Source organism: Anser brachyrhynchus (genome assembly GCF_964034855.1).
Source record: "Anser brachyrhynchus genome assembly, chromosome: 16".
NCBI lineage: Eukaryota > Metazoa > Chordata > Aves > Anseriformes > Anatidae > Anser > Anser brachyrhynchus.
In genome coordinates, this window is record NC_137734.1 from 2070898 (window position 1) to 2097886 (window position 26989).

A 26989-nucleotide genomic window follows, 5' to 3' on the forward strand; every position below is an offset into this window, starting at 1 on the left:
AGGTGTCTCAGCGGGAAAGATTCCCTTACAGGAAACTGGAAAGCAGCAGGATTGTGAGCAGGAGACGAATTGGGGTCTGCTGGGCTGAGGCCTGCGGTGAGCGGAGAGGGTCCGACCCCCTGCCGTGCTCTTGAACGGCTTCAGGGATGCTCAGCCTCCAAACCCTGCACCGAGCAGATTCTGAGAACGTTCTGCAAGTAAGGAAATGAGGCAAACCCAGACTCAGAGGTAAAATCTCTCCAGTGCAGGGTCCGAGCTCTGCCCTGCTCCACTCGCTTGGCCGAGCCCCTCGTTTGGCATCGCTCGTTGGCGCTGCCCCGCTTGCACGAGCAGGGAGAGCGCCCCAGGCAGCGAGGCTGTCGCTTTGCTGCTTTTGTACCCACCACAAACATTACCTTGGGTTTTAAACGGCCGCTGGGAGCAGGATTTGAGCTGCCGCCCGCTGCGGGAGCCCGGCTGCTGGGGCTCGCAGCCTGCCATCGCCTCACATGTTGGGAAGGACCGAATTAATAAAAAGACCGACATTCCTGAGCAAACGAACTATCCCTGGTCTCTCTCAAAAATCCGTTTGCTTGAACTGCGTTTCCAGCTTGGCAAACAGAACCGAGTTTACTGACATGAATTTCCACACAGTCGCACCACTAGGAAGGAAGGAAACAAACAAAAAGAAAAGCTGGGAATTTTTTTTGTTTGCTTAAAAAATATCTTCAATAAAAAGAACCAGTGCCTTTTTTTTTTTTTTTTTTTTTTGAAAGGGGTGAAGAGAGAAAAGTGAGGGGATGAACGTGGAGGAGCCCCGGGGCTCTTCTTGGCCAGGAGGAGCCAGGGCTGTCGCGGTGTGACTCCCCGAGGGGCGCGCGGGTCCGTGGCCTGCCGGGGCTGCGGTGCTGGCTTCGGTTCAGCGTGGAGGGCAGAAACGTCGCGGTGCCGGGAGCCGGGGCTCCAGTAAACAACTCCTCAAGCCGTACAGAAATACACGGATCTTATATATCTCCCCCGTGACATTTCCCGTCGCACGTGGAGCCCTGCCTGGCCGCTGCTGCGTGCCCGGCGCCAAGCTCCCCCCGCGGGACGAGGGCAGACCCCCGTTTGTTGTGCTGGGGGAGGCGCAGGATGGGCAGAGCCTTCGTTTTTGGGGTCCTGGTGCCTGCGGGTTTCTGCAGGAGGGCAAATTCACCCGCAGCCCGCACGGATCTTGGCCCTGGGCTCGCCGAAGCGAGGACGCGGGGGTGCTCAGGGCTCGGGGTGATGTGGGTGAGCCCCGGTGCTGGGGTGTTGGGTGGGGACGGGCTGGCAGAGGGGGCAGCTCCGGGACACCCCCTCCTCGCGCTTCGAGTGCATCCTTGGGGCCAAATCCCTACTGCTGGGGCCCTTCTGGAGGCTGAGCCCCTCGGGCTGCCTCCCTCTGCCCCCCTGGAGTTGCTGTCCCCCAGCAGGACGTGGGACGTGGTCCTCTCCTGTCCCCATTCCAGCCCTGGGATGTCCCCCAGACCTTTTGGGGACACAAACGGGCTGCAGGACTGCCCCCCCCCACGTCGGCCACTTCAAACAGACGGAGCGACGTAAACCTGACAAGTTTTTATATGTACACAGACGTTTGTCAAACCCCCCTCCCGCCCCTCGAGACGACCCCCCCCCCCCCCCGTAAAAGCCAACGAAAAAAGCATTTAAAATAAAAAGATTTAAAAAAAAAACAAAAACAACCAACGATTGACCTTCCCCCCCCCCCAACCCCCCCCCCCCACACCCCCCCAAGAAAAAAACCAAAAACAGTCCCCAAATGAGTCTCAGGTGGGAAACGGGGATGTGCTGTGTCCCCAGGTGCGGTGGAGAGGGGATAAAGTGACCTCTTCAAAACGGGGTGCGGGGGGGGGAGCTGGGGAGGGGGGGGGCAGCGGCGAGCCCCGGACGCTCCCCAGCTCGCTCCGGCCGGCGGCGGGGACGGCGCAGGGTTCAGTAGTACGGAGCCACCCCGGGCTGCGGTGCCACCAGCCCCGGGGACAATCCTGGAGGGTGGCCCTTGTTGGGGGGGGGGCCAGCGCTGCCCCCGGCGGCCCAGAAACCGGCCTGAGGGTTCGTAGGTAAAAAGCTAAAAACTCGGGGGGCTGGGGAGGGGGCTGGCGGGGGGGAGAGGACGGGCCGTGTGTCCCCCTCCCCGGGTGCCGCGTCCCCGCTGGGCGTCCCCGTGGCCGGCGGGTGCCCTTAGGACTCCGAGGAGGAGCGGGAGACGCTCTGGAGCAGCGATTTGTATATGGCAGAGTTCAGGAAGCGAGGGTAGGAGTCTCTGTGCATGAGCGTGTAGATCTGGAGCTGCGCGTCGTCGAAGGTGTGCGAGGACGGCTCCTGCATCTTGCGGTTGATGACCTCCCGCACCCGCGAGTCCAGGCTCACCTGGGCGGCACGGAGAGAAATCGGGGTTGGGGTGGGGGGAGCCCAGCGCCGAGCCCCCCGGCCCCGACACCCACCCCCGGGCCAAAAGCCTGGCGGGACAGCGCCAAATGCTGGCCCCGTGGCTCCGAGGGAGGAATTGGGGACCACCCCGGTGCCACGCACCAAAGGGGCACCGCGGCGCGCCGGCAGGGCTGCTCCATCCCCGGCAAGGTGCTGGGGAAAGGGGGGAAAGGGTTTCAAATGGGCTCGCACGGGGCTGGTTTTTTTTTGGGGGGGGTGCTGGCTGTCGCCCTGTCCCCTCGCTGGGCGCGGGGCTGCGGCTCGGGGTGTCCCCACCCGGGGATGCTGCAGCATCTCCTCGGCCCGCTGGTGCCCTCGTGAGGTTTCGGCCCCGCAGCACAGCCCTGCTGAGCCACGGTCCAGCGCTGCGAGGAGCTTGGGGATGGGGATGGGGATTGGGGATGGGGATGGGGACACTGCTGTGCACCAGCAAGGGGCAAAGCCCTTACCCTGTGCTGTCCCGGGGGGGGTTGGCACGATCCCTCCGCACCCCCCGCCCTCCTCCAGCTGAGCCAGGGTCCCCAGCGTGTCCCCGACGCCCCAAACAGCCGCGTGGGTGCCCTTTCCCTAACGAACCACCCCAAAAGCCTCGCTTTTAAGCCCGCGCGACCCCCTGCCCGAGCTCAGGAGGGGCCGGGCCCCCTACCTCCTTGGGCGAGAGGATGGAGATGTAGTCCTCGTAGATCATCCTGGCCTTCTCGTCGATGGTGTGTTTGTTGCACTCGGTTTTGAGCTCCTCGCACGCCAGCCAGAAGAGCATGTTCTCCTCGCTGTACTCAGTCCGCAAGAACTCCCGGAAGACGTTGCGGCCCGCCGGGCTCTTCATCAGCTTGTCGAAGGACTGTGCCCAGCCCCGCACCTCCTCGGGCGTGGGTTTGGCGCTGCGGGGTCGCCGGGGGGTGGGAAAGGCAAGGGGAAAGGGTTACCGCAGGACCGGGACACGGGATGGGACAGGAGGGCTGTGGATTCCCCACTGCATCCCCACCCGCGACTCCGTGCACATCCCCTAGAACAGGGATGGTCCCAGGACCCCCCCCGAGCCATCCCAAACACACCCCCTGAGCTCCTGCTCGTTGCGGAGCTCCCGGAGGTCCCCAGAAGCACTCACGGGGTTTGTCCTGCCCCTGTTCGGCCAGGCCGGGCCCTGGGCTTGGTTGAAGCCGAATTTCCCCAAATGAGACCCGTTTTGCTGCCGGCCTTGCGCAAAGACAGGAGGGAGCACAGCCCCTGCCCGTGCCGAGCTGCGCCGCAGGCAGGGCGATGCGGCAGGGCTGCTCCCCGTAAACACTCCTCGCTACAGCAAGGCAGGGGCAATAATTGCTGCCGGCTAATTAATACACCCGACCCCTGGCAACGCCGCGCCTGGCGCTGCACAGGGCACCCATGGGTGGGCTGTGTGCGGGGGGGTCCGTCCCGTGCCCGAGGGAGCAGACGCTCGGTGCTGGCACCCCGGTCCCGCTCCCCGTGGGTGCCGCAGGAGGCTCGGCGCGTGGTTCCCCGTGCCGTGTCATGCCAAACTGTGCGGTGCCGTGCCAAGCCGTGCCGTGCCGTGCCCCCGGCGCTGCCCCTGCACTCACCACGCTTCACAGTTTGGGATGGTCTCCAGTTTGGTCTCCCGAGACGCCCTCCATGCTCGCTCCCGGTCCTCGTTCCTAACGGGGAGACGGAAAGGTAGAAACGGGCGGCAGGGGCCGGGGCTGCTGCCCCCACCCCGTCCCCGATAACTCCTGGCTGACAAATTTCCTCCGTGGGCACCCACATCCCGCACCCGCGGCTCTCCCCCGGGTGCAGTAGCACCCTGCCCGCGCCCAGCACCCCGTCTCCCTTCTTGTGCAACTTCGCCCCGGTCGTGCAATGGTGTTTCCTGCGCTCGGGGCGCCGCTGAACCGGGGCCAGCACCGGGGCCGGGCAGCAGCACCCGCAGAGGTCGGCAGCCAGGCGCAGCCGGCGAGCACCACGCCACCCGTCGCCAATAAATGGCTGCAGGATGCTGCGGGCCGGGCGCTGGGCCGGGTTATCACCCTCTCCAGCTGCCAGCGGGTCCCGGCTCGTGCAGGAAGCGTGCGGCTGGGATAAATTTGGGAAGGCAAAGGGCTGAACCCTGCGCCCTTGGTGCACCGGGGATGCCCCAACCCGGAGCCGGAGCGCACGACGGAGACACCGGGGCACCGGCGTCCCCAGCTCCCCCCCCGATCCTCGCCCCCACGGTGCAAGAGGAAAGCGGCCTCCAGCCAACTTCCCCCCGGGGCCCGCGAATTTCGGAGCCCGGCGCCAACCACAGCGCTTCCTGCTTGCGACACTGCCCCTCGGCGCTCGCACACCATCAGCCCTGCAAACTTCTTCCCCCCGGCAGCGGGCGGGTGGGCGAAGCCGCCGCGCGGTGGCTGCGGCTGCGGCCACCTCCCTGCCCACGCTGTCCCCAAAGGGTTTGTCACCCGGCCCTGCCGAGCCCGGGGATGGCTCGCGCCGGTCCTCGCTCGCTTTCTGCGAGGCTTTTCTGTCCCGCCTCTGCTCGTGAGCTCTTGCAGGCACCGAGGAGGGAGGCAGGGAGGTGGCACGCTGCCCGTGCCCGAGTGTCACCGAGCCTGGGGCTGGCTGCGAGGGGAGCTGCTCTGGGGCCTCGCTGCGTTTTGGAGCGAAAATCGGAGGAAACGAAGCCGGTGAGGAGACGGGGCCCCAAGGACACAGCAGAGGCTTGCGGGGCCACGGTGTGGCGGTGCTGCGGAGGCGCCGGGGGTTTGCAGAGGACTGCCGCACCGGCGCTGGGGTGTGCCGTGGGGCTGCACGGCGCTCAGCTCCGGATCGGGATGCTCTCGGTGGCCGCAAAGCCTGAAGCTGCTGCGAAATCACCAGGGATCTCAGTGGGCTGACGCGGAGGACGGAGAAGAGCAGACGGGCTCCCCAAAATCCGGTCATCCGGCGACAAAAGGGAGCCGGGAATCCTCGGAGAGTTGGGGAGGCGCAGCCAAAGGCGAGCAGCTGGCGGTGGCCTGGCTTCGGGCAGCACCGGGGCCCGGCTCTGCACAGCACCACGCACTGAGGTCCCTCTGCCCGCCCGTGAGACCTGCCCAGAGCGGCCGGGTGCCCTGGGGGGGGGGGGGCCAGGTTTGGGATGAAGCAGGAGGGCAGCGGGGGCCCAGCTCCTCGCTCTGCTGCCGCCCGCTTCCCATGCGCAGCCCGGCTGGGGCCTTCCAGCCCCAGCGGCGCCCTTAACGCAGCGCGGGACGAGGGTTCCCGATGCTGCTTTCTGCTCTAGATATTTTAAAAGCCTTGGCTGAAGGGAACGAGCCGTGGTGCGCCGAGGCTTGGCTCCGCAGCGCGAGCTCCCCGGGCTCTGCACAGAGGCGAGCAACGTGTGCTCCCCGCAACAGCCCCGCTGATTTCCCGGTCCCCTCCGGGTACAAACACCGCCTCCAAACCCCGTGCACACCCTTTCTGGTCGCAGCACCCGCTCGGCTTTCAGCTGCCGGCCGAACACGAGCACATAAACATCCCGGAGGTGAGAGGGGCTGGCTCCATCCCGGCCGCGCTCCCGCACCCGCTGCCCACGGGGCTGCGACCAAAAGGCTGCTGAACACCCCGGGGTGGGGGCTGCTACGGGAACCTGTCCCCCCTGGGGTCCTGTCCCCCATATCCCGCGCACCTCCTCGGGCAGGGGCCGCATCCAAGCCCTTGGTGCTGCGCAAACCACGGAGGACCGGGAGCGACCCCCTCGCGCCTCCCGTGCGCGCGGCCAGGACGCCGCCGGCGCGTTTCGGACCACGCGGGGACTGGGGGTGGCACGGCGGGCGGGGGGGGGACACACACGTACCACGAGCAACTGCAGCAGCAGCACCAGCAGAAGCAGCAGGCGTTGGGGCGGTGGTTGCTGGCGGGTTGCACCGTTGTCGGAGAAGTCTCATGCCGGGACATCGGAAGGGGTGTCTCTGCGGACGCGGGTCCTGCGTACTGGAAGGCAGAGGAGGGCACGGGGCGGGTGAGCGAGCTGCGGGCAGGACACCGGCACCAGCATCCCCCACCCCAAAAAGCAGTTTTTGGGTCCGCGCTGGGGGCAACGACACCTCGGAGCTCAAACGCACCCGAGGGGCAGCCCCAGGGCAGCTCCCCGCTGCAGGCAGGAGGCCCCAAAACCCTCTGCGCGTGGGCAAACCGCTGTCCCCATCGCTCCGGCCGAGCACTGCGATGCCTCGGGCTCTTCCCCCCGCTACGAACATGGAGGTGAACGCAGGACCCCAGCACCGTGACTTATTTTGGGCTCCCCCGTTGCCATCCCAGCTGTCAGCCAGCCCCGAGCCTTCGCCCCCGCCGCCGCCCCGGTCTCCGTCTCACCTGCGTCCCAGCCTCATACACGGTGGACGTGGGGGGGTCGTGCTGCGGGGGCCCTTCTGCTGCTCGCCGCTCCTCCCAGGCTGCGGGTCCTGACCCGTGGCGCCGACGCGGCCCCGCTAGCGTCCCTGCAGCCTCCTGGATGGAGCCTGCGGGAAGCGAGAGGGGGGGCACCGCGTTACCCCCGCGGCGAGCGCCGATCCCGCCGGGGAGCAGCTCGGGCAGGGCCGCTCCATGCCGGGAAGGGCCCGCCGCAGGCTGCGGGCTGGGGCACGGCAGGCAGGCAGGCAGAAACGGTGCGAGAAAAGGAAGTGAAAAGGAAAGGAGGAGGGGAAAGCAAGGCAGCGGGCGCTCCGGCTGCCCCACGCCGCGCTGCGACCCCTCCCGTGCGCTGCTGGCAGGGTGACGGCTGCGCCCTGCCGGGCACCCACGGGTGTGGGGCTCCTGGGGGGCTGCTCTGGGCTGGCCCCGGGTTTGATGCCCCCGAATCTTGGCTCTGCCCTGCTGCGTTTGGCTACACAAAGGGGGTCGGGGGTGCCGAGCCCTGCACGCAGCAGCGGGGCCAGGCGGGGAGCGGGGCTGAGCCTCGCGTGCCCCTGGCCGTGCCCCATGCCATGGCTGTGCCACGGCCGGAGCCCGGCGGCGCATTTTGGGGATGGGGAAGTCGGAGCCGCTCCGCGGCATCATGTGAGTGGAAGGAACCGGGGGGGGGGGAAGTTCTCCGAGCTCCCGGCACTAAACCAGACCCGACGGGTGCCAAGCGGTGGCCGAGCCCCGAGCTCTCCATTGCGGCTCACCCCGCTCGCCTGCCCCATGACCCCCGGCAGCCCTGGCCTGAAGCAGCCCCGACCCCACCGCCCCTTGTCCCATCACCCAGGGTCAACATCCTGCCTCAGCCCCAGGTCCGGGGTGCAGGACAGGGCCGTCCCCAGGTTTTGGGGACAGGCCGAGCGGGGGGATGCTGGTGGCGGGCGCTCGGAGCCGTGCACCGAGGCTGCAAGGGCCGGGGGCTGCGGTCGCCCCCTCCCCGGGCACGGCCACCCCATGGCAGAGCCTTCAGCGAGCTCCTGGCCCCGGCCCTTGAAACCCTCCCGCTGGCTCCCCTCGCTCCCACAGGAACTAAAAAGGAGCGAGGCTGTGTTTCTCTCCCAATTGTCCCTATTTATAGACCCGAGTGCTGGCAGGACGGCTGTGACCTTGTCACCCGGCTCGGCAGCGGGCTCTGCGCCCTCAGACAGCCGCTGCTGTCAGGTGCATTTAAAAATCCTCGTTTGTTTTTTTTTTTTCTTTTTTCCCCTTTGCTTTGCTTCTCCCAGACCGACGCCCCCTTCGCTCCCACCAGCCGCTCTCCCCCCTGCCCGCAGGCAGCAAAAATCCCACAGCAAGCCGGCAGGGACTGGGGCGCGAATTACAGCAACGGGGCGAAGGTGGGGGAAAGCTGGGTGCTAGGAACACCCTGCCGCAGGCGGCCCCGGGGGCGAAGAGCAGGAGGCCGTGGGGTGGCCGAGGGTTGGGGACAGGGGGACGGGGCCGCAGGGATGGGGCCACCGGGGCCGGCGGATCAGGAAGCGGGGCCGCGCGGTGCGAGAGCCTACGGGCGCCGGAGGGGAGGCGCGGGTGCGCACGAGGCTGCGAAAAGAGGAAGGCGGACGAAAAAGGGGACGTTTCCCAAGCAGAGGCGAGAGACGCCCCGACAGCCACCCTCGTCCCCACCCAGGCAGCTCCCTGAGCTCCCCGGGGGCTTCGCCGGTGCTGCCCCTTGCCCGGGGAGGCAGCCGCGGCACCCGGCCTCGGGGTCCCTGCGTGCTAGGTGTCTCCAAACCACGGCATCTTGTGCCCCCATGACGTCCTCGCTGAGCCCAGTGCCGCCCCGCGGCTCTCCCCATCCCAACGCAGAGCGCGACGAGGACGGGGCCGTGCCGCCCCGGTGCCTTTCACCGCTCCGAGCCCCCGTTCGGCTGCGCGCGACGGAAGCTACCCAAAATTGCTCTGGAAGGGAAACGTCCCCTTCCCCAGACCGGCTGCCTCCTTACCGGAGCCGCCATGGTGTCAGCTCGGCCCCCAGGCACCATGTGCACGGCCGGCCCTGGGCAAAGGCACCAAAATCGCCCCGCGACGGCTGCAAGAGGCCCCGCGCGCCCCGACACCGCGCAGCAAGGCCACGGCGAGCGCTGACCCAAGCGGTGGGGGTGATGCCCCCGCACGCACCCCGTGCTCCCCGAGCTGGGCACGGTGCCTGGAGCCACCCTGGCAGCGCCGTGGCATCCTCCTCCTCCTCCTCCTCCTCCTCCTCCTCCTCCTCCTCCTATCTCCGGCCACAAATCGGGGCACAACCGAGCGCCGCGCCCCGCGCCCGCCCCGGCCCCGCCTCGCCGAGCCCCCCTGCACCCACCCGGCCCCCGTGGGGACGTCCCAGGGGCAGCCCCAGCGTCCCCGAGGGGCCACCACCGCAGCGCATCCGTCCGCGTACCTGCGCTCCGGCCATCGCCACGCCGCCGCCGGCACCCGGCTGGGCTCGGCCCGGCAGTCTCAGCGGGAGCGCGGCATCGCCCGGCTCGGCGGGCAGGGAGACGGGAGAGAAGAGAAGAAAGTAAGAGAAAAGAAAAGAAGCCGAACACATCCTCTCACAGGAAAGGGAGTGGTAAGGGAAGTGGCAAACTCAAACGAAGAGTTCAGACCTTTTTTGGGAAAGCCCCGCCAAGGCCCGGCTGCTCTCCCCGCCGCTGCTCCGTGCTGGCCAAGAGCCGCGGGCGCCCGCTCGGGTGGCACGGGAGGGCAGCGCCACGGGCACCGGGCAGCCCGGGGGCACGGGGAGCCTCGGTGGCGGCGGCGGCGGGGCCGTGCTTTCTTCCTGCTTCCTCCCCTCGGCTGCCTCCTGCCGATGCCGTAAGCGTGAGAGCAGAGTGGGGACAGGGCTGTCCCGGCGGTGCCGCGCGCCCACCGCGGTGCCGGGCGTTTTGGGCATGGTGGGGACGGTCAGGGCGCGCCGGCGGTGGAGCAGCCCCGCAGCCGAGGAAGCGGCCCCCGCGAGGAGCCGAGCGAGCCTAAGCGATGCAAGGATCCGTCCCGAGCACTTCGAAGAGCCCATGGTTTCCACCGCGCCCGCGCCCCAGGATTTTTCGGGTCTCCGGAGCCTCCCAGGGCTCTGCCCGCGGGGCGAGGAATTCGGCGGCGGGCGAGCGGGGCCGGTGAAGCCGGGCGGGCTGAGTCAGAGCCTCGCACGGTGCCTTCTAGCAGCATCTGCGCGAAACAGGGATGCGCCAGCCTGCTTGACATGCAGAGTAGAGCTGAACTCCCTCGGCCAAGAGTGACTCACAAACAAAGTTGTTTGGGTTTTTTTTTTTTTCCTCTTTAGAAAAAAAAAAAAACACGAGAGAGAAAAATCAGACGCGCGACCTCAGCTTCCTTGATTGAATTTGCCCTCGGCAGCGCTGCGGGCGGAGGGGGCTCCACCCCCGGCTCTGGGTGCAGACACCGGGCACGGCCCCGCTCCTGCCACGAGAAGAGCCAAGGGGCCGTGGCGATGGCAGCGTGCCCTGCTCGGCCACCCCAGGGCAGCTCCGAGCCCCGGCCGCAGCACGCGCCCGTTATCAGCCCGGCCCAGCGCCCTGCCCGCTGCCTCTCCTTCCCCGGGGGGACGCCGGCTGTTATCTCCTCCCGACGCCGCGCACCCCAGCGCCCAAAACCAAAGCGGCCGCATCGGCACCATCCCAGGGCCGAGCCACGCACCGCAGCGGGGTGGGAAGCCCCCCGCAAAGTCCCCCCAGCGTTTCAGCAGCTTTTTTTCCTGCACCTTGGCCCCGCGGTGGGGTACGGCACCGGGTGGGGATGCTGCGGGGCCGGGACTCCCGCCAGGCACCTGCATTTCCCAGTGCGCCCAGACAGTGCCTGGGGAGCCGGAGCTGGGGCTTCGCCGCCGGGCCTCATCCTGCACCGCCTGCGGGGACCGGAGCAGCTGAGCAGCGCCGCGCTCCTGGAGGCTGTCGGGGCTCCTTGGATGGGGACGTTTTGTTTCTCCGGGCGCAGAGCGCCTCGCACCCGAAGCTCGTTTATTTTCCATGGGGTTTCCCTTTCCAGCTCCCAGACCCGCGTGGGAGCCCCCAGCACCCCCAGCTCGCTGGGCACCGCCTGGCACCAAAACCAGTTTTGTTTTCCACCACGGCCGTTAGTTTTCTGCCGAAGGAGGGAGCATCCCTTTGTATTTTAGGGGTCAAAGAGGTAAGGCCAAGCTGGACCCGCAGCCCTATGAGCTCTGCTGCCCCAGAGGGGCTGCAAAACACCCCGAGGTCGTGCCCCCCACTGCCACCCGTGGAACCGTCCCCACGGGATGGTGCGGGGACACCGCGGGGCTCGTCCTCACCATGCCTCCCGCAGCCCTCCCAGCTTCTGGCGTGCGCAACCTCAGCACCTCCGACCTCTGCCAAACCTGCCAAATCCATCTGGAATCGGCCACCGGGCCCAGAGAGCCGTGGGCCAGCCCCGTGGGCAGCCCCAGCGGGTGGCGGCGGGGCCGGGACCCCCAGGACCCCCTCTCCCAGGGCTGCCCCATGGGCACACGGCGCCGCCGAGCCCCACAGCTGCCTCCCGCCCCCGCAGCCTGCCCCAGCCACCTGCCGGTGCACAGGAAGTTTTAGGAGCTATTCTTAGCCACTGTTTTTTTGTGTTTTCTTTTTTTTTTTTTTTCTCCCCTTCAACAATTAGACAAGGACTAAAAAGGCTGGGCTCCAGCCCCCGCACCGGCCTGGTGTCCTACGGGCACAGGGCAAGGCTGACCCCGGATGCTACCGGGAGGTGCCAGCGCTGCCCACGACCGCAGCCGGGCACCGGCCGGATCCGGGGACCCGTGGCCCCATGGGGACGGGGGTGGAGGTGACGCTCCCACATCTGCGCCTCCCCACCGCCCTGCCCAGCGCCGGCACCGCCAGCACCCGCAGAGGCACCCGCGCACGTGGCGGAGGCGGCGGCAGCGAGCGGATGCCTCCGGGGGAGCCCGGCTGTGATTTTTCTGCCACCCGCTACGGCGGGGGAGAGGCAGGGCCTGCCGACAGGAAGGAGGAGATGCTGCACGCGGCGCTCGGTTTGTCCCAGCACCTCCCTCGGCTTTAGCACTGGGTATTTCTGCAGCGAGCGTCCTCCGAGCCAAAACCCGTCGCTGTTCTCCCCAAAACGCCCCAGCGAACGCGCCCCGAGCGGACGCGCAGCCGGCAGCCTCCCCTTCGGCCCCGGCTCCTGCACAGAAACGTGGCTAATTATTTCACGGCGTTAAAAATAGCACCCGCGACAATCAGCCGGGGGATTTAATAAGGCAAGCCCTGACAATTATGTTTCTATTAGGAGAGGTACCGTGGCGTTGTTAAGGCAGGCTCCCGTTAAGCACTCGGTAATGATCCACGCGAAAGGAGAAAGATCCCGGTAATCAATACCCGGCGAGGGCTAAAACGCACGGACCGAGCCCGGAGGCTGGCAGGAGAGAGGGAACGAGGGAAGGGAGGGAAGAAGCGTCGGCGCGGCCGCAGCTCCAGCCCCGGGTTGCAGCGGGAGGCGGCAGGACTGGTCGGGCACCTCGAGCAGGCAGAGCCGGGCGGGCAGCGCCCGGTGCCGAGCATCCCCGGCCCCAGCGCCTGCACCGTGCACCGAGACGCCAGCATCGGCGGGAGCCGGCCGTGGGTAACCCCCCTGTGTGAGAGGAGAGCACGGCGAGGATCTGCTCCCGCCGGGCTTTGTCCTGCAGGAGCCCAGGTGGGGTGCCGGGGAGCGGGGGGACACCGCCCGACCCCGTCCACACGCAGCCGGGAGCGCGTGGCACGGCTCCGCCGGGATTCGGGGTCATTTGGGGGCTTGGGGAGCGCAAGTGAAGAAGGGGAAGAAGAGGAGGAATCGACCTTCCCGAGGAAATGAGGAACCAGGAGGATAAACCCCGCAGCGAGGTGAAAGGATGGGGAAAACCCCTGCGTGCCGGGGAGCGCTGGATCAAAGGGCTCGCTTACCGCGGCTCCGAGCGCTTGCCGACGGGCGATGTTCCCCCCAGCCCCGGGATGAGACCGAACCCCCGTTGGGAAGCTGCTGGCTGGTTTTGGGGACCCGCACCCGGTGCTTTGGGATCCTGAGCTGGCACGGGCGGGAGGTGGCTCCGGACACACCGAGGACGCGTCCGGCCCCGCTCTCCTTGATGTGGTCAGGGCAGGGCTGTGCTCAGCAGCCGCTCGCCTGGCGCAGGGACCGGCCGGGGCCACGCCACCCCCACGGCCGGGGGCTCAGGGAAACACCTCCCAAATGCCGCACACGGGAGGTGTCGGCTCCGCTTGGCTGCTAGAGCCCAGCAGGCCCCTGCCCTGCGGACGCCTGCCAGCCCCTCTGCTGCCCCCATCCGCGGGGCACCCCCCAAGGAGAGCGTCCTGCGGGCTGACAGCCCGGGCAGGGGAGATTTGGTGACCTGACTCCTTGTCCCAGCTCTGGAGCACCCCGGGGGACGCAGGTGACCCCCGCACTGCCAGCACAGCGGTGATGCTCTGCCCTGCCCTGGCCCTGCTGAGCACCGGGGAGCTCTGCGAGCGGCTCGCATCCTCCGAGGGCAGCCCCGGGGGTTATTTAAAAACCCAAACCAAAGGGGAAGAAAGGCCGCGGGGTTCGGCTCGGCCACCCCCGGGGAGGAGCTGGCAGCGGCAGAGGAAGGAAGCGCTGTCACCCTGCACGGCCCCTGCGCCACGGGGACAGCCCACGGCCGCTGCTTTCTGCGCAGGCACCTCCGGCACCGGCGCAGCCGCTGGATGCATCCTGCTCCGGCTGGGGCAGCCCGGGCACGGCGGGGTGCTCACTGCAGCTCCCCGGGCCGTGGCATCGCAGGGGTGGCCCTCGCCGGGGACCTCAGCGAGTCCCCTGGTGTGACAGGCCACGCCGGTCCCCTTTTGGAGCCCTGGAGGCGAGGGAGGCCCAGGGGATGCTGCAGGGCTCGGCTGTGCCCGTTGGAGGGCACGGGAGCTCGCCTGCCACCGCTGTCACGGCAATGCCCAGCACCAAATCCCCTCTGCCAGCTCCCTCCTCGTGGAGAAAGCCGCGCCGGGCTCACGAGCGGTGTCTTTCCTCATTTCTTCTTTGTTTTCCAAGGCTGGCACGAAGCTCTCCCTTCCTTTTCCGGGGTTGCTGCCCGCTAATGCCAATATGCGGCTGTTTGCTCTTCTCCTGCCCTTTGCACTGACACGCTGCTCGGGCATTCCTCCTCCTGCTCGAGGAAACTCCCCAAGCCCCCATCGGCTTCACGTCTGCAGGAGGGGGAGCAATGGGAAAAAACTCACACCCTCAGCCCCAAACAGCTTTGCCGGCTCCCCGAGTCCCCTCTGTATAGGGCCAGTGGCAAATTCGGCTCCAGGAGGGCTCCCGGCCCCCGGCGCCCATCCCGCCGGCCGCAGCCTCCCCTGCCTTGTGCCCGGGCGAGTGCTGACAAGCGAGGCAGGAGCGTGGAAAAGCTCCGTCCCCAAAGCGAGCGGATCCTCGCAGTCTGAGCAAGGAGCCCTCAGAAGGTCAGCCGAGAGCAGGCGAGGCTGTTTCCAAGGGTGGTTAGAGAACTGGAAGGGCGGCTTGTTCTGAAACGCTCCCATGCGTTTCCCCGCCGCCAGGAAACCCCCTTTTTTCCATGCCCGAGATGAATATTCAAGCTGAACCCCAAAGGACTTTGTAGTTCTCCTTGCTGGTGCTGCTCCGCCCTCCCCGGGGTTGTAGCCCTGCTTCCACAGACGGCCGGGGGCAGGAGGCCGTGCAGGACCAGGACCCGGGGGGGGGGAGGCAGAGCGACCCCTGCTTCGATGCTGAGCTCCGTGGCCCTGTGCACCCGACGGAGCCGACGGCGTGGCCCGGGGGCTCTCCCCTCCCCGCGTGCCTCTGCATTCACCTGGATCCAGCAGGAGCCCAGCTTTTGGTTTTCTCTTCGGTTTTACCCCAAAGCCACCAGCTGCTGGGTCCCCGGGGTGCCACGCGGCACCTGGGTGGCTGCACAGGGGGACGCATCCAGGGCACGGGCACGCTCGTCCCCAGCACGCACGCACGGCTGGATTGGAGGCACCTGATCCCTCCAGGAGGTTGGGGCTGTCCCGAAAAGGCTCACGGGCTGTCGGCCACAAACCACTCCACGGCTCCGCACGGCTCAGCACCACCACGGCAAGCGGGATTTGAGGCTTTCTGAGGGTCAAGCTCCCCGTGGAGCACCCCCGGCCAGCACGGAGAGCGGCCCCGGCCCCGTGGGCTGCCACGAACAGGCTCACTGCAACAGCTAAAAAGCACGGGTGTCCCCAGCGCTGGCCGGGCCCGGCTTGCGGTGAGGGATAACGGAAGAAAACAGGGAAATTAAAACTGCTCGGGTGCCCCCTGATGATAGGGAGGGGAGCAGGAGGGACTGCAGCACGGGGTGGCACGTGGGGAAGTAGACGGGGGAAATAAATGGACTGGGCAAGCCCAGCTGTGATGGAAATGAGCTGGAAGAGGCTCACGGAGCGCTCAGCGGCTGGGGCACAGGGCGAGACGCTTGTGGGGCTGACGCCTGCACGCTGAGCTTTCTGGAGCAGGGACGGCGACGTCCCCACGGAGCTGCCAGGTCGGGGCTGTGACGGGGCTGCCGGAGGGCTCAGCACCTTCCCCTCTTGCACCACACAAGGTGTTGGTCGCCGTTCCCCCGTCTTTTCCTCCCCACGCGGCTGAAAATCGTTGTTGGAACAAGTTGGAGGGCAAAAAAATAACCGGTGGCGACATCCAATCTCATTTCTTCCCCCAAATTAAGAAGCAGCGATTAAATAACGTCCATAAACAACTGGCTTTAGGTCCTCCCCCCCCCCTCTGACCAGCTTCTGTAATGGAAACGCGCAGAGATGTGCAGAGACGAACGAGGAACTGAGTAATAGGAAGTCTCGGCGAGGCCGCGGGCACGGGGTAACCCGGAAGCGTCTGCGATCCCAGGCGAAGCCCGAAGCGCTGCGCCCCGCGGCGATGCCGCCTCCGGCACGGCCCGTCCGTGGTGGCTGCTCTGTTTTTGGGGTGCTGACTCCTGGCCGGGGTGGGGTTCGGTGCAAGAAACCAGCCCGAGGAGCAGCAGGCGCTGGCGGGGAAGGCGCGGCGCAGGGTCCCCTCCGGGATGGCCGAGGAACGGAGCCCGAAGCGCGCGCGGCGATCCCACCTCCTCTGGAGCTGCCTTTCCAAAGTCGTTTTTTTATCCAGAGGATAAAAGCTTGGAGGAAAGGAGGAAAAGCCACGGCAGCCGCTGCCCTGTTCCCTGCAGAGGTCGAGGAGCTTCTGGCCTGGATGGGTCAAAAGCACCGGCGAGTGCCAGGGGCACGGCGCTGCTCCGCCACTCCGTGCCCGGGGGGTCGCCGGAGTGCAGAGGGAAGCGCCGTGAGCGTGGAGCTCCCCGTGCCCTTTGCATGGGCCCAGTTGAAACTCAAGGTGCTGTAGCCCGAGTCGAGCCTAAGAGTGAGATTAGAACCAAAGAGAAGCAAAGACAGGAGAGGATGCACTTTGGGAGGTGGCAGAGACGTGCTACTCCTGTACCGTGGGCAGCTCAGCATTAACTACCCCGCCGAGGTATTTTTCTCCCTTGCTCTCTCTGGGTTTGAGTAGCATTATCAGATTATCTCCCTTCGGTTCCTTTTTTTTTTGTTGTTGTTGTTTAACAACAATATCAAAACGGGCACCCAGACCCTGATTGAAATATATTCGAGTCACTAAATCCCTTCTTCTCCACTATAATCTTATGAGGTGGAGTTTGTTTAATTGCCGAAGAACACGACTGTATTTTGATTAGCGGCTTGAGTCATTTGTGGGGAAGGGCTGACGCGGAGGAGCTAAAATCCTTGTAGGGAAATCTGATGTGGCGCTCTCCCCCGGGAGACATTCTGAAATATGTGCCCACTGGGGCGACCCGTGTTCCCAACGAGCACGATATCCACCAGGGCAGCAAACACCACGGGCTCGGCGCATCCGGCGCGCCACGGGACGAGCGTCTCTATCGACCGGGACGGTGGCGACGCATCCGGAGGGGAACGAACTCCCCTCGCAGCAGCGGGGGAAATCCCTCCCACTCACTTAACACTTTTTTTTTTGGTTGTTGTTGTTGTTTAGTTTCTTAAAGAAGGCCACGGATCCGTGCCAGAGCAGCCTCATGGCAGCGGCGGGGAGAGAGAGGGAGCTCCCCAGGGTTGGGGTGGGGGGGGGAACCTCTCCGCGCCCCGCCGTGTGCCGCCGGCCGCCCGCGGCGCAGCTCCGCCGGCCGAGCCTGGCCCTCTCCATCCCTCGGCCACGGGGACGCGGCGCCAAGCGGCGGCACCACCCCGCTGCCACGGCGCCCACGTGATGGGCTCGTGTTGGGCGACGGGCAGATGTCGCATCCCCATGGTGGGGGGGGACACGGCCCCGGGCACCGTCGAGCCAGGTCCCCCTGCCCAGAGCTCCTCCGGCGGTGCTGGGGGACCCTTTGGGGACCGGAGCCCGCGGGCGCCCTGACCTCAGCCAACCTCCCCGAGAGCCGCGTGGCCCCAGCCGGCGAGGTCGGGGCTCCCCGGTGCTGCTGCTCGTCGCGGTGGGGCACGGCACCCCCTCGGCGTCAGGGACCACGCAGGGACCCAGGCGTCCTGCCCAGGATGCTCCAGCGCTGCCCCGGCGCACACCTGTGGGTGCAGCGAGGCCGGGGAGGCCTCCAAGGTTTTGGGGGGGGGGGAACCCAAGGCAAGCAGCCCCCCCCCCCTCCAAAGCTGGGCAAGCCCTGGTGCAGCCGGCTCCCTCCTTCCTCCTTCCTCCTCCATCCTCCTCTTCCTCGCAGGGGCCCTGCCCTCCCCCAGGGGCGATGCGGCGGGGAAGCCCCCCCCCCCCCCCCCTTTTTTTTGCTCGGTTCGCCGGGTCCCCGCGGAGCACCCCGCTACGGGCAGCAGCCCCCTCGGCCCCGGGGGTGGTGGGGGGGGGTTTGGTGACAGCCGGACAGCAGGACAGACGGCCACAGGGCCAGCAGGACGCACGGCCAGCAGCCCGAGCTCTCCATCAGCCCCCCCCCCAGCGCCCCGCCGTGCATGTGGCCGGGGCTGGGGGGGAGGAGGAGGAGGAGAGGGAGGAAGAGGAGGGGAAGGGAGGATGCACGTTCAGGGGGGAGCGCGCACGGAGGGGCGGCGTGGAGAAGGGAGGAGGGGATGGGGGGGGGGGTCACCAATTTTTGGAGCGGGGTGGGGGGGGGGTCCACGGCAATACACGAGGGAGGGGAGGGCGGCGGGCCCGTGCGTCTGTGTCCGTGCCCCCACCCCCCCCCCCAATTTTTTTTTTCCCAAAAAAAAAAAAAAAAAAAAAAAAAAAAACAAAAAACCAAGCCCAGCCCGGGGTTGGGAGGGGAGGGGGGGTTTAGGGGGGGGGGGGTACTCACGGGCCGGGCATCCGCGCTGCCGCCGCCCAGCAGCGCCGTCCGCTGCCGCCGCTGCCCCGCTGCCCCCCGGCCGCCGCCGCCGCTGCGCTGCCGCCGCCGGGCTCGGCACCGGAGGGTGTTGGGGGGGGTGGGGGGGGGGGGAGGTGGGGTTGGGGGGGGGGGGGGAGAGAGAGAGAGGGAGAGGGAGAGGCAACGGGAGCGGAGCGGAGCCGAGCCGAGCCGAGGCACTGCGCACGCGTTTCCCGGCCCCTGCGCTTGACTTCCTAAAGCAATTGCAGCCCCGGCACTTCCTCGCGTCAAAACACAGCGGAGCGGACACGAGGGGACGGAGCCGGCGGCGCTCGGGGCTGGGTTCTGCTCCCGAACGGTGCCTTGGGGTGCCAGCACCGGTACCTCCCAGTACGCAGCGGTGGGCAGCAGCGGCGGTGAGCAGCCGTGCTGGGGTCCCGCACGAGCAGCCGGGCTGGGGTCCCGCACCGGTACCGTGCAGCCGGTACCCTGCGCCCGCACCCAGCAGCACACGCCCAGTGCTGGTGTCCTGTGGCAGCACACGGGGCTGGGACCCTGCACCGGTATCCCGAGCACGATGCCCTCACCAGCACCCGGCACGTTTGCACCGGCACCCAGCACCATGATCCCAAAACCCTACCCGGCACTGCGATCCCAAAACCGGCACCCTACCCATCACCGTGATCCCCAAAACTGGCACCCTACCCGGCACTATAATCCCAAAACTAGCACCCTACCCGGCACTATAATCCCAAAACTGGCACCCTACCCAGCACCATGATTCCCAAACTGGCACCCTACCCAGCACCATCATCCCCAAACTGGCACCCTGCACCAGCAATCAATAACAGCACCCTGCACCAGCACCCGCCACGTGCACCCAGCACCCAGTGCTCTGCACCAGCACCGAGTGTCTCGCACGCTGCACCCATCGTTGCCCCAGCACCCTGCAAGCTGCAGCAGCACCCAGTATAGGTGCCGTGCACCCAGTATTGGTGCCCTGCACCAGCACCCTGCAGGCTGGACCCAGCATCATCCCCCGCACCAGCACCCAGCCGGCCCCGCGCTGTGCCTCCCCATGGGGGCACAAGGAGGGAGATGTCCCCTCCGCACTCTCCTGCTGAGGCTTCCCCCAAATGCATGGGGAAGGGAAGGTGCTGGAGGTCCCCCTGCCTCTGTGGGGTCCTGGCCTGTCCCCATAGCATGGGGCTGCTGAGAGCGGAGCTGCCCCAGAGGCTGCTTCCCTGACTGAGTCCCTGCCAAGGAGCGGCTTTCCCTAAATCAGTGGTTTCTCTGCCTTTTTTTTTTTCTATATTTTTTTTTAAGGGGGATTATGCATCGCTAAAAATAAAGTGTGATAAAACTTTGGGAGAGAAAAGAGGCATAAAAATTTCATGATCGTGCCAGCCAGGGAAATTATCCCACTTTATTATTTAAAACCTCATTAAAACCCATTTCCCTGGGAGAGACAATGATCAAACCACCGTCTATTTCAATCCCTGAGACGTGCACTCTGCTACGTGGGGAAAGCGTTTAAAATAGGCCTTTACATGTGACTGCTGAGCTGAAAACCCCAATCCCGACCCCTTCCCGTGCAAGCAGCATCTCGGAGCCGAGACCCCTGCCCCTGTGCAGGCGGGTCACACAGTCCCGCTGCGCCTCCTGCCATTTCGGCATACTCTTTGGATTTTCCTGTTTTCACCCCTGCAGCACACTCGCTACAAAGAGTTTGCTCAGGGCAGACCTGGGCAAGGGCCCTTCCAGTTGTAACTTTCCCAAATCTTCGTTCTGAGCAGCTCCAGCGCCGGGTGGCTGCTCCCTCGTGCTGCGCGGGGCTGCCAGCTCCCAGCTTTGCTTTAGCGGTTCATTTAGCTGGGAGCTTGCAAGCGCCTGTAAAGCCTCCCACGTCTCCAGGAACTGCTTTATAGTGTGTGTTTGGGATTTGTAGAAATCCCCGTGCATATTTGGGCTGGCGAGTCGTTGTGATTCTTGGGCCAGACGTCCCTTCAGATGGTGACAAAGCCAGGAGCGTTTGATGTGAAGGAGGTCGCCTTTTGAAAGAGAAAGCGTGAATGGGGAGAAGGTGTGCGGAGCTCCCAAATCACCAGCAAAGTAGCCTGGTCAATGAACAGCCCTGTGCTCACAGTGCCAGGGCCTGGCCCAGACACCTCCTCCTTAAACACACACAGGGAAGGGGAAACGCATCTTTGCCAGCAATTGCCAAAGCTCCAACAAACAACCGGGATCCCCATTTGGATTCAGCTCCGAGTTTCTTCCCCCAGCACCAGCCGGGGCTGTGGAGCGGGGATGGGAGCAGGGGAAGGCAGAAGCGGGGACGGGAGTAGGGGAAGGCCACCACCGTCCCGGGGAAGGCTGCCCAGAGAGGCTGTGGATGCCCCATCCCTGGAGGCATTCAAGACCAGGCTGGACGAGGCCCTGAGCAACCTGATGTAGCGGGTGGCATCCCTGCTACGGCAGGGGGGTTGGAACTGGGAGACCTTCACGCTCCCCTCCGACCCAAGCCAGCTCGTGATAAGCTACGACAAGGCCTCGCTCCAGCCCTTCCCGTGCCAGGTGCCTGCCGCTGGCAGGGCCGCTGCTGGCGGCCGCAGCCCCGAGTGCGGCCCCGGGGGACTCCGGTGCATCCCCCGGCCGTGCCCCAGCCCCGGGCAGTGCCCCCCAAACCCCGCAGCTTTTTCCCTGTTCCCCCCCGCCTCCGGGGCTCCCCGGGAGCGGCCCGGCCGCTGCAGTAGCGGGGCCCGCCCGCAGGTGCCGCCCGACTCCGCCGGGAGCGGCTCCGCGGGGCGGCGCGGCCCGGGCCTGGGGCCTCGGCGGCGGCTGGGCCCGGAGCGGGGCCCCGAGGGCGGCCGGCCTGGGGCTGAGGTGTCCCGGCCTGGGGCTGAGGTGTCCCGGCCTGGGGCTGAGCTGCCTCGACCCCGGGGCTGAGCTGTTTCGACCCCGGGGCTGAGCTGCCCCGGCCCCGGGGTGCTCGGGCAGCCGCCTCACGGTCCCCTTCTCCCAGCCATGGGAGGCCCTTGGGTGCTGGCGGAGGGAAGAGAGCGTGTCCCCAAAGCGCAGAGCGGGGTCTTTTGGTGGGACTCCCTCTGGTTTTTGGCATTGCCGGTGGGATTCCTGCCGGGCAGTGCGGGGTGAACGTTGGGTGATCGCTGCCCAGGGAGCAGGGGCAGTGGGGACTGCAAGCGGGGCACAAAGCAAGCACCGGCAAAGTCCGTTTTCCACCCCAAAAAGCCGAGCTCTGGTACCTCCAGGCAGGGTGCTAGGGATCTCTTTTGATGAGTATCTGAGAGGAGTCAGCCGGTGTCAGGACTGAGATACAGCAAGGCTCCCCGGTGGGTTTGCAAAGCACCATTTGATGGAGCAATCCCGTCAACGGTTGCTCAATACCCATCTCCAAAGCACTCCGCAATACCAGCCTCGCTGGAGCTGCGGGGTGGGCTGATTCCTCCCGTGGTGTTTGCAGCTTCTGCACGCCCCGAGAGGCTGGCAGGCAACGGGACGGGACGTACGGAGGCTGCTCGGCGAGGCTTTGTGTCGGAAAGGCCTCCTTCTCCCACCCCACCTGGGCGTTGCAGGCGGCAGAGGGAAGTTTGAGTGGAGGGACCAAAAAAGGCAGCTGGGACCGGAGCTCCGAGGGATCAATAGAGTTGATCAAGCTGTTACTGCAGCCCGAGGTGGTGCTGTGGGCAGGAGGAGGCAGAGCTGCCCTGAGAGCACCCCTGCCCTGGGGCAGAAACCTTCCCTGGATGTCTTGGTTCCCCAGCTGTCTTTGCAGAACACCCGGCTCAGGCCGTGCAGTGTCATCACAGTTAATTTATTCCCTTCTCAGAAATACCCTGGGCACCCTTCACAGCCGTTGTGCTCTTTTAAGGCCCCAGAGCTTGAAGATAAAGCAGCAACGTGAAGTTCTGGGCTGGGGCTCTCTGCACGTTGTAGAGCAAAGTTTCAAAGGGGCTTTTGCACCACCAAGAGCAACACAACTATCAATTCTATCATATTTAGGGGAAAAAAAAAGGGGCTGATTAGTTTGATTTCTTAACGTAACAGAGCTTATGCAATCGCATTGTATATCAGTGCATTCGTATTCTTCCAAATTCCTCTCTTTAAAAAACTTGTTAACCCTTTGGCCAGTTTGAGCCCAAACCAGCAGCGGCACAGAGCTCAACTCCTCCATTTACAATCAGCCGGGTAAAGAGTGACCCTGCCAGGGCTGCAGCTGTGAGAAAGACCAACACACGCTGTCAGCCCCTATTAGACACCAGAGAATCCGCGCGGCTCTGACATTTGATTGATGCCCGAGCCGTGGGAAAAGCTTCAGTCGGAGCTTGTGCCCTCTCAGGCACCCAGGTCGGTCCCCCAAGAGACGCCAGCCCGCTGGAAGCCAGACTCTGCGAGTTCTGCTGCTCGCAGGGCTGTTTGTTTGCTTTTTAGCGCCGAGCTTCAGGAGGAGGGGGGGAAACAAGCTTGGCAGAAGCCACGGCCAGGGGGATCGCGCTGCTGCTCAGCGATGGGACCAAAGCAGCGCCGGGGCTGCAGCCCCAAAGGCTTTGGCATTGCAGAGATGTCCTCCTCGGAGGAATCGCTGCGAATTGTCAGCATTGCTAACAGGGGGCACGAATACTTCTTAAGGGCCCTGAGCAGCCTCACCTGGGGCCTCCATCCACGCCCCTTGCTCACAGGCCAGGAACTCTATTTAAGCTCAGCCCAGAGGACTCAGCTCTTGTTTGGGCCATGCTGCAGCAGTGCTGGAGTCCAGCTCAGCAGGGCCCATGGGTGAGCAGGACCCAGATCCGGAGGGTGGCTTCATGACCACAGCCCTGCCTTGCCTCTGTGGAGCTGCTTAGCAGTCACCGGGACCTGATCCTGACCTGGGGACTGATTTCTTGGCTTGACTTCTGCTGGTCTGCCTCATTGTGGATCTGTCTGCTGACCGGGACTTGTGGATGGATGTGGCTGTGAGCTCTGGAGCTGCCTTGCTTGGCTCTGGGGCTGGACCCTGGCTGGTGAGGCCCCTGCTGCTCCCTGACATGGTCAAAGCTGGAAGAAACACTTCTGTATTGTGACTGGCTAACCCCACCGTAGTCTTGTTTATAATATGAAATCATGGAAGGTATGGAAACCAGGCATGAGCCTTTTTACAGAGCAGTGCTTGCTTAGTTGTTGACTTTACTGCTTGTTGTAGTATTGGTGAATAATGTTGCATATTAGCATTACAATTTCCACCTGTGCCAGCCGATGATAGACTTTCTTTCAAGCTCTCATCACTCTCTTGAGAGAGAGCTGCATGGTTGTAATGCAGAGTGCCAGAAAGAAGTGGGAAGTGGCAAGAGCAGGGACGAAGCTGAGGCAGATGCATTCTTGTGCTGCTTCTTTTGGCTGGAATCAAAGCAGGCAGAAGGCACCTGGGTGGCTGTGCCCTTTTCTTGACTACAAGGCAGAAAAGTTGGACCACATCAGGCCTGTTCCAACCTGTCCACTGTGATAGTTCAAAAGCTTTTAATATGTGGGAGGAATTGAAAGCCACCGTGGAAATCTTTCATCTGTGTCCAGGAGCGTGGTTTGGTCTGGTCTCTGTGGAAGTCCACAGATGGATGGAGCAACTCCCGCAGGTGTGTTGGAGAGCTGGTGGGAGTTCTCTGCTCTTTGGTTGGAGGGGGAGATGATGGAGATCAGCGATGGGAAGGGTGTCCTTGGGGTGAAGGCCAAGTGCCTACAATGACAATGAAATATTTAGCACGAGATGGAAAGGTAAAGATATTCCTGGCTGTGTAATCTAGTCCACTAAAAGTACTCTGATTTTTATTCTACTTGTGTGAAAAGCACCTCTCCCCGTTGCTTCCTCACCTCTGAGTTATTTGGTAGATGCATTTCATTAGAACTCTACCCTGCTGCATAACAAGCTAATGAGTCTTTGTGCTTTCCATTTCCTCCATCTGAACTGGAAAGTGTCTTTCTCATACAAACCGGGTCTTGAGCAGTAATAACAAAACCACAGCTTCTGTTGCAGTTCTTTATTTGTAGGTTGGATTCCCACGTGGACACATCTAAACAAGTGTGCGTGAGCTGCTGGCTACAAGGCAGCAGACGAAGCAGATGACGGCCGATGACTCGAAGTATCATTCTGATATTTCTGTTTTGACATAGCAAGGTCCGGGGCTCATTGTCAGGAGGAGCACTCATGACCTTGAGGTTTCTCACATGTGCCAAGCTGACAACTCTTACATGCAGAGCAGCTGTTCCTGTACGTGATTTTTGGCTCTGCGCTGTACAATCCCTATTTCTAACTGATCAGGTGATACCGAAATGGGGAAGCTTTAAGTATGGCCTGACCTATGCATGTGCAATTCCAGAGCAAACAAGTCACAGGACTTGCTTTAAGGCATTGTGGGCTAGCTCGTGTGGCCAGCCTACCTGTTCCTCTAGCTCAGGTGCTCGGGTCCCAAGTTGTATGCCAGTGGTAGCCACCTCTGTCCAGGACAGTGAAGGCAACAAGTAGAGTATGGATGTTTTTTCCCCCTCCTCTTTCTGTAGTGCATGTGGGACAGTGGATAGGTACTGCTTGATGTCCCTGCACTCTAAAGATGTTTGTCAATACAGAAGTGACACAAAAGCAGAGGCCCCGTGTGAAATGCTTGCACCTTAGAAATGTGAAATGCTCGCACAAGTTCTGCTTGTGGCAGAGCTCCCATCAGCTTCTCCTGCTGGAAGTGGGTGCTGCAGGGCTGAGGCCACCTGGGCTGAGCCCGGTGTGAGCAGAGAGCTTTGTTTTCCAGGAGCTGTGCTGGGGCAGAGGTAAAAGCGTCTCTAGAAGGAATTCACCAAGGCATCCTCTGTTGGATGTGCTCCGGGATAAGACAGGGTGAGTTGTTTGCTCCTGCCCCGTTTCTCAGCGGTGCAGATGTAGCAGCTCTTCCTCTGCCCTGGTGAAGGCAGGGGCAGTTTCCTGTTTTTATGCGGCTGTAATTGCTGCAATTAATCCGGGATGCCTTCGTTCTGCTGCTGCTCCCCGCTGCGTGGAGGGGCTAGCGGTGCACGTGGGTGCTTGGCTTGCTGCAGTGTTGCCCACGTGCCCTGGAGCCACCCCTCCAGCCGAGCAGGAGGCTGCGAAGCCCTGCTACGAGGCTTAGAGAAATGGGTTTTGCTTTTTCAGGGCCCCCAGCTGGGTGTTCGCAGGTGCTTGGAGCAGCAGCACAGCTCCATCCTGCTCCAGCCATGGCACTGCCTGTCCAAGGCTGTATCTGGCACTAACATCCCAGGAATCTGCTCTGGGCAGGCAGGAATCAAGTGGAGAGATGTTTACAACTGCTGGCGGAGGGGGCAGGGAGTGTGGGCAGGGGAGCAGACACAGCCCTCCCAATCTAGCTGTCGCTGTCAAGGATCTGGTCTTGAATCAGGAGAAATGGAGAGCAAGCCGCAATTTGGCTTTGCTCGGTGCTTCGGCCACAATTAATAAGGAGGGAATTGGGCAGAGATAATGTATAATTAAGTTGGCTGATAGCAGAGCTCTGTCCAGAGCAGGAATGTGTTGTACGCTGTCATGCTATAATTAGCAACGTTTTGTTATAGCGCTTTTCCTTTCTTTGACGGATCCCAAAAAGCTTCACAAAATGCACTCGGTTAAATCTGTCGGCTTCCCCCAGGGGGAGAGGCACCGTGCCCTGACCCTGTGTGGAAGGGATGGCCTGGGGCTGATGGAGGGAGCAGGATGAGGCTTTTCCTCCAGAGACACCCAGCTGGGAGCAGCCGGGCCCTTCTACCTGGGGTGCCCTGTGCAGTGGGTGATTTTTTTCTTCTTTGAGAAGGCTGGAGCAGGGAGAGGTGAAGTGGCTTTCCAAGGTCACCAAGTGAGTCATGGGTAAAGCTGGGAATAGAAGCCAGAAGCCAGGCTCCCAGCTGCTCTACCTATGGTTATTTCTATTTATGCTCTTCACTTCTCCTGTCCGTGGTTTACTGAGCGCATTCCAAGAGTGACTTGGCTGCCAAACTTCCTCTCCTTCAAAACCAGAAATGGACAGATAAGATAGTGGAAGAAATCAGTTTAACTGCTGGTATGTGCACAAACATACCTGAATCCTGTCCAAGTTATCAGCTTTTTTTTTAAAGCTCTTTTGGGGCAGGAGAAATGCCTCCGGTCTCAAAATGCCTATGGCAGTTTGCTGGCAGGATATCAGATGATTTATTTCCTTTGCCTGTGGTCAAAAGAAGAAAAATTAAAAACAAAAAAAGAGAGCAAAAAATAAAGGCAGCAATCGCGTTAGACATAGCAAAACCCAGTCAAGTGACTCCAGTGTAAATTCCATGAGGGCAATGGGAGAATCGTGGCTCTGGGAATCAGAGCTTTAGGCTGTAAAACAAAAAAAATGAAACACCAAATAAATGCTGTGTTGCCCCCCAAGTAAATTTTCCCGGAATGCCTTATCTACCTCTCAGTGAAGCCCTTCAGAGTTTCTTCTGTTGACTTCAGTTGTAAATTTGGGTTGGACCCAGGTCGGAGTATCTGAGAAGCTCTAACCCGTGGGGTAGGGATTTGGCTTCTCGTTATTCCTGGGGCGAACAGAAGGGCTGCTGTGCCAACTGGTGCTCAGAGAAAGGCGTTGAAAGGTTGCTCCAGGTAGCAGAACTGACACGAAGTCATTGCTCCATCTGGCAGAACCACAGCAGTGGTGTGGCTGAGGGGGCCAGGCTTTGTTACAGGTGATGCCTAAATTCCCTCCAGCTGCCCTTTGTTGTGGATCAGCGATGGACTGATACCCTTGTACGCTTGCTTCCCAGCACAGCGTCCCGTCATTTCCTCATACC

General features: G+C 63.7%; 1 protein-coding gene and 1 long non-coding RNA gene across 12 annotated transcripts in view; one reads left to right on the forward strand and one right to left on the reverse strand.

Moving 5' to 3' along the window:
* Positions 1-1564: 1564 nt before the first annotated feature.
* RGS19 (regulator of G protein signaling 19) lies at positions 1565-18319 on the reverse strand. 5 transcript variants are annotated; one of them, XM_080557687.1, is made up of 6 exons: positions 18164-18319; positions 6781-6926; positions 6263-6399; positions 4029-4103; positions 3098-3332; positions 1565-2391 (listed from the first exon to the last, which is right to left on the reverse strand). In XM_080557687.1, exons 3-6 carry the CDS (start codon positions 6361-6363, stop codon positions 2203-2205), a joined length of 600 nt encoding a protein of 199 aa, XP_080413813.1. In that variant the 5' UTR covers positions 6364-6399; positions 6781-6926; positions 18164-18319; the 3' UTR covers positions 1565-2202. The 5 variants fall into 5 exon arrangements, with proteins under 5 accessions (XP_080413813.1, XP_080413812.1, XP_080413814.1 ...); XM_080557686.1 differs by lacking the exon at positions 18164-18319 and adding an exon at positions 11138-17552; XM_080557688.1 differs by lacking the exon at positions 18164-18319 and adding an exon at positions 9456-9697.
* Positions 18320-21084: 2765 nt separating this feature from the next.
* LOC308178696 overlaps positions 21085-26989 on the forward strand; it is a 47421-nt gene continuing 41516 nt past the window's right edge. For 6 of the 7 annotated variants that reach the window (XR_013939912.1, XR_013939913.1, XR_013939914.1 and 3 more), the window contains exon 1: positions 21085-25049. This is a non-coding gene — a long non-coding RNA (uncharacterized lncRNA). The remainder of the gene's footprint in view (positions 25050-26989) is intronic. The other variant, XR_013939918.1, reaches the window with a different exon arrangement.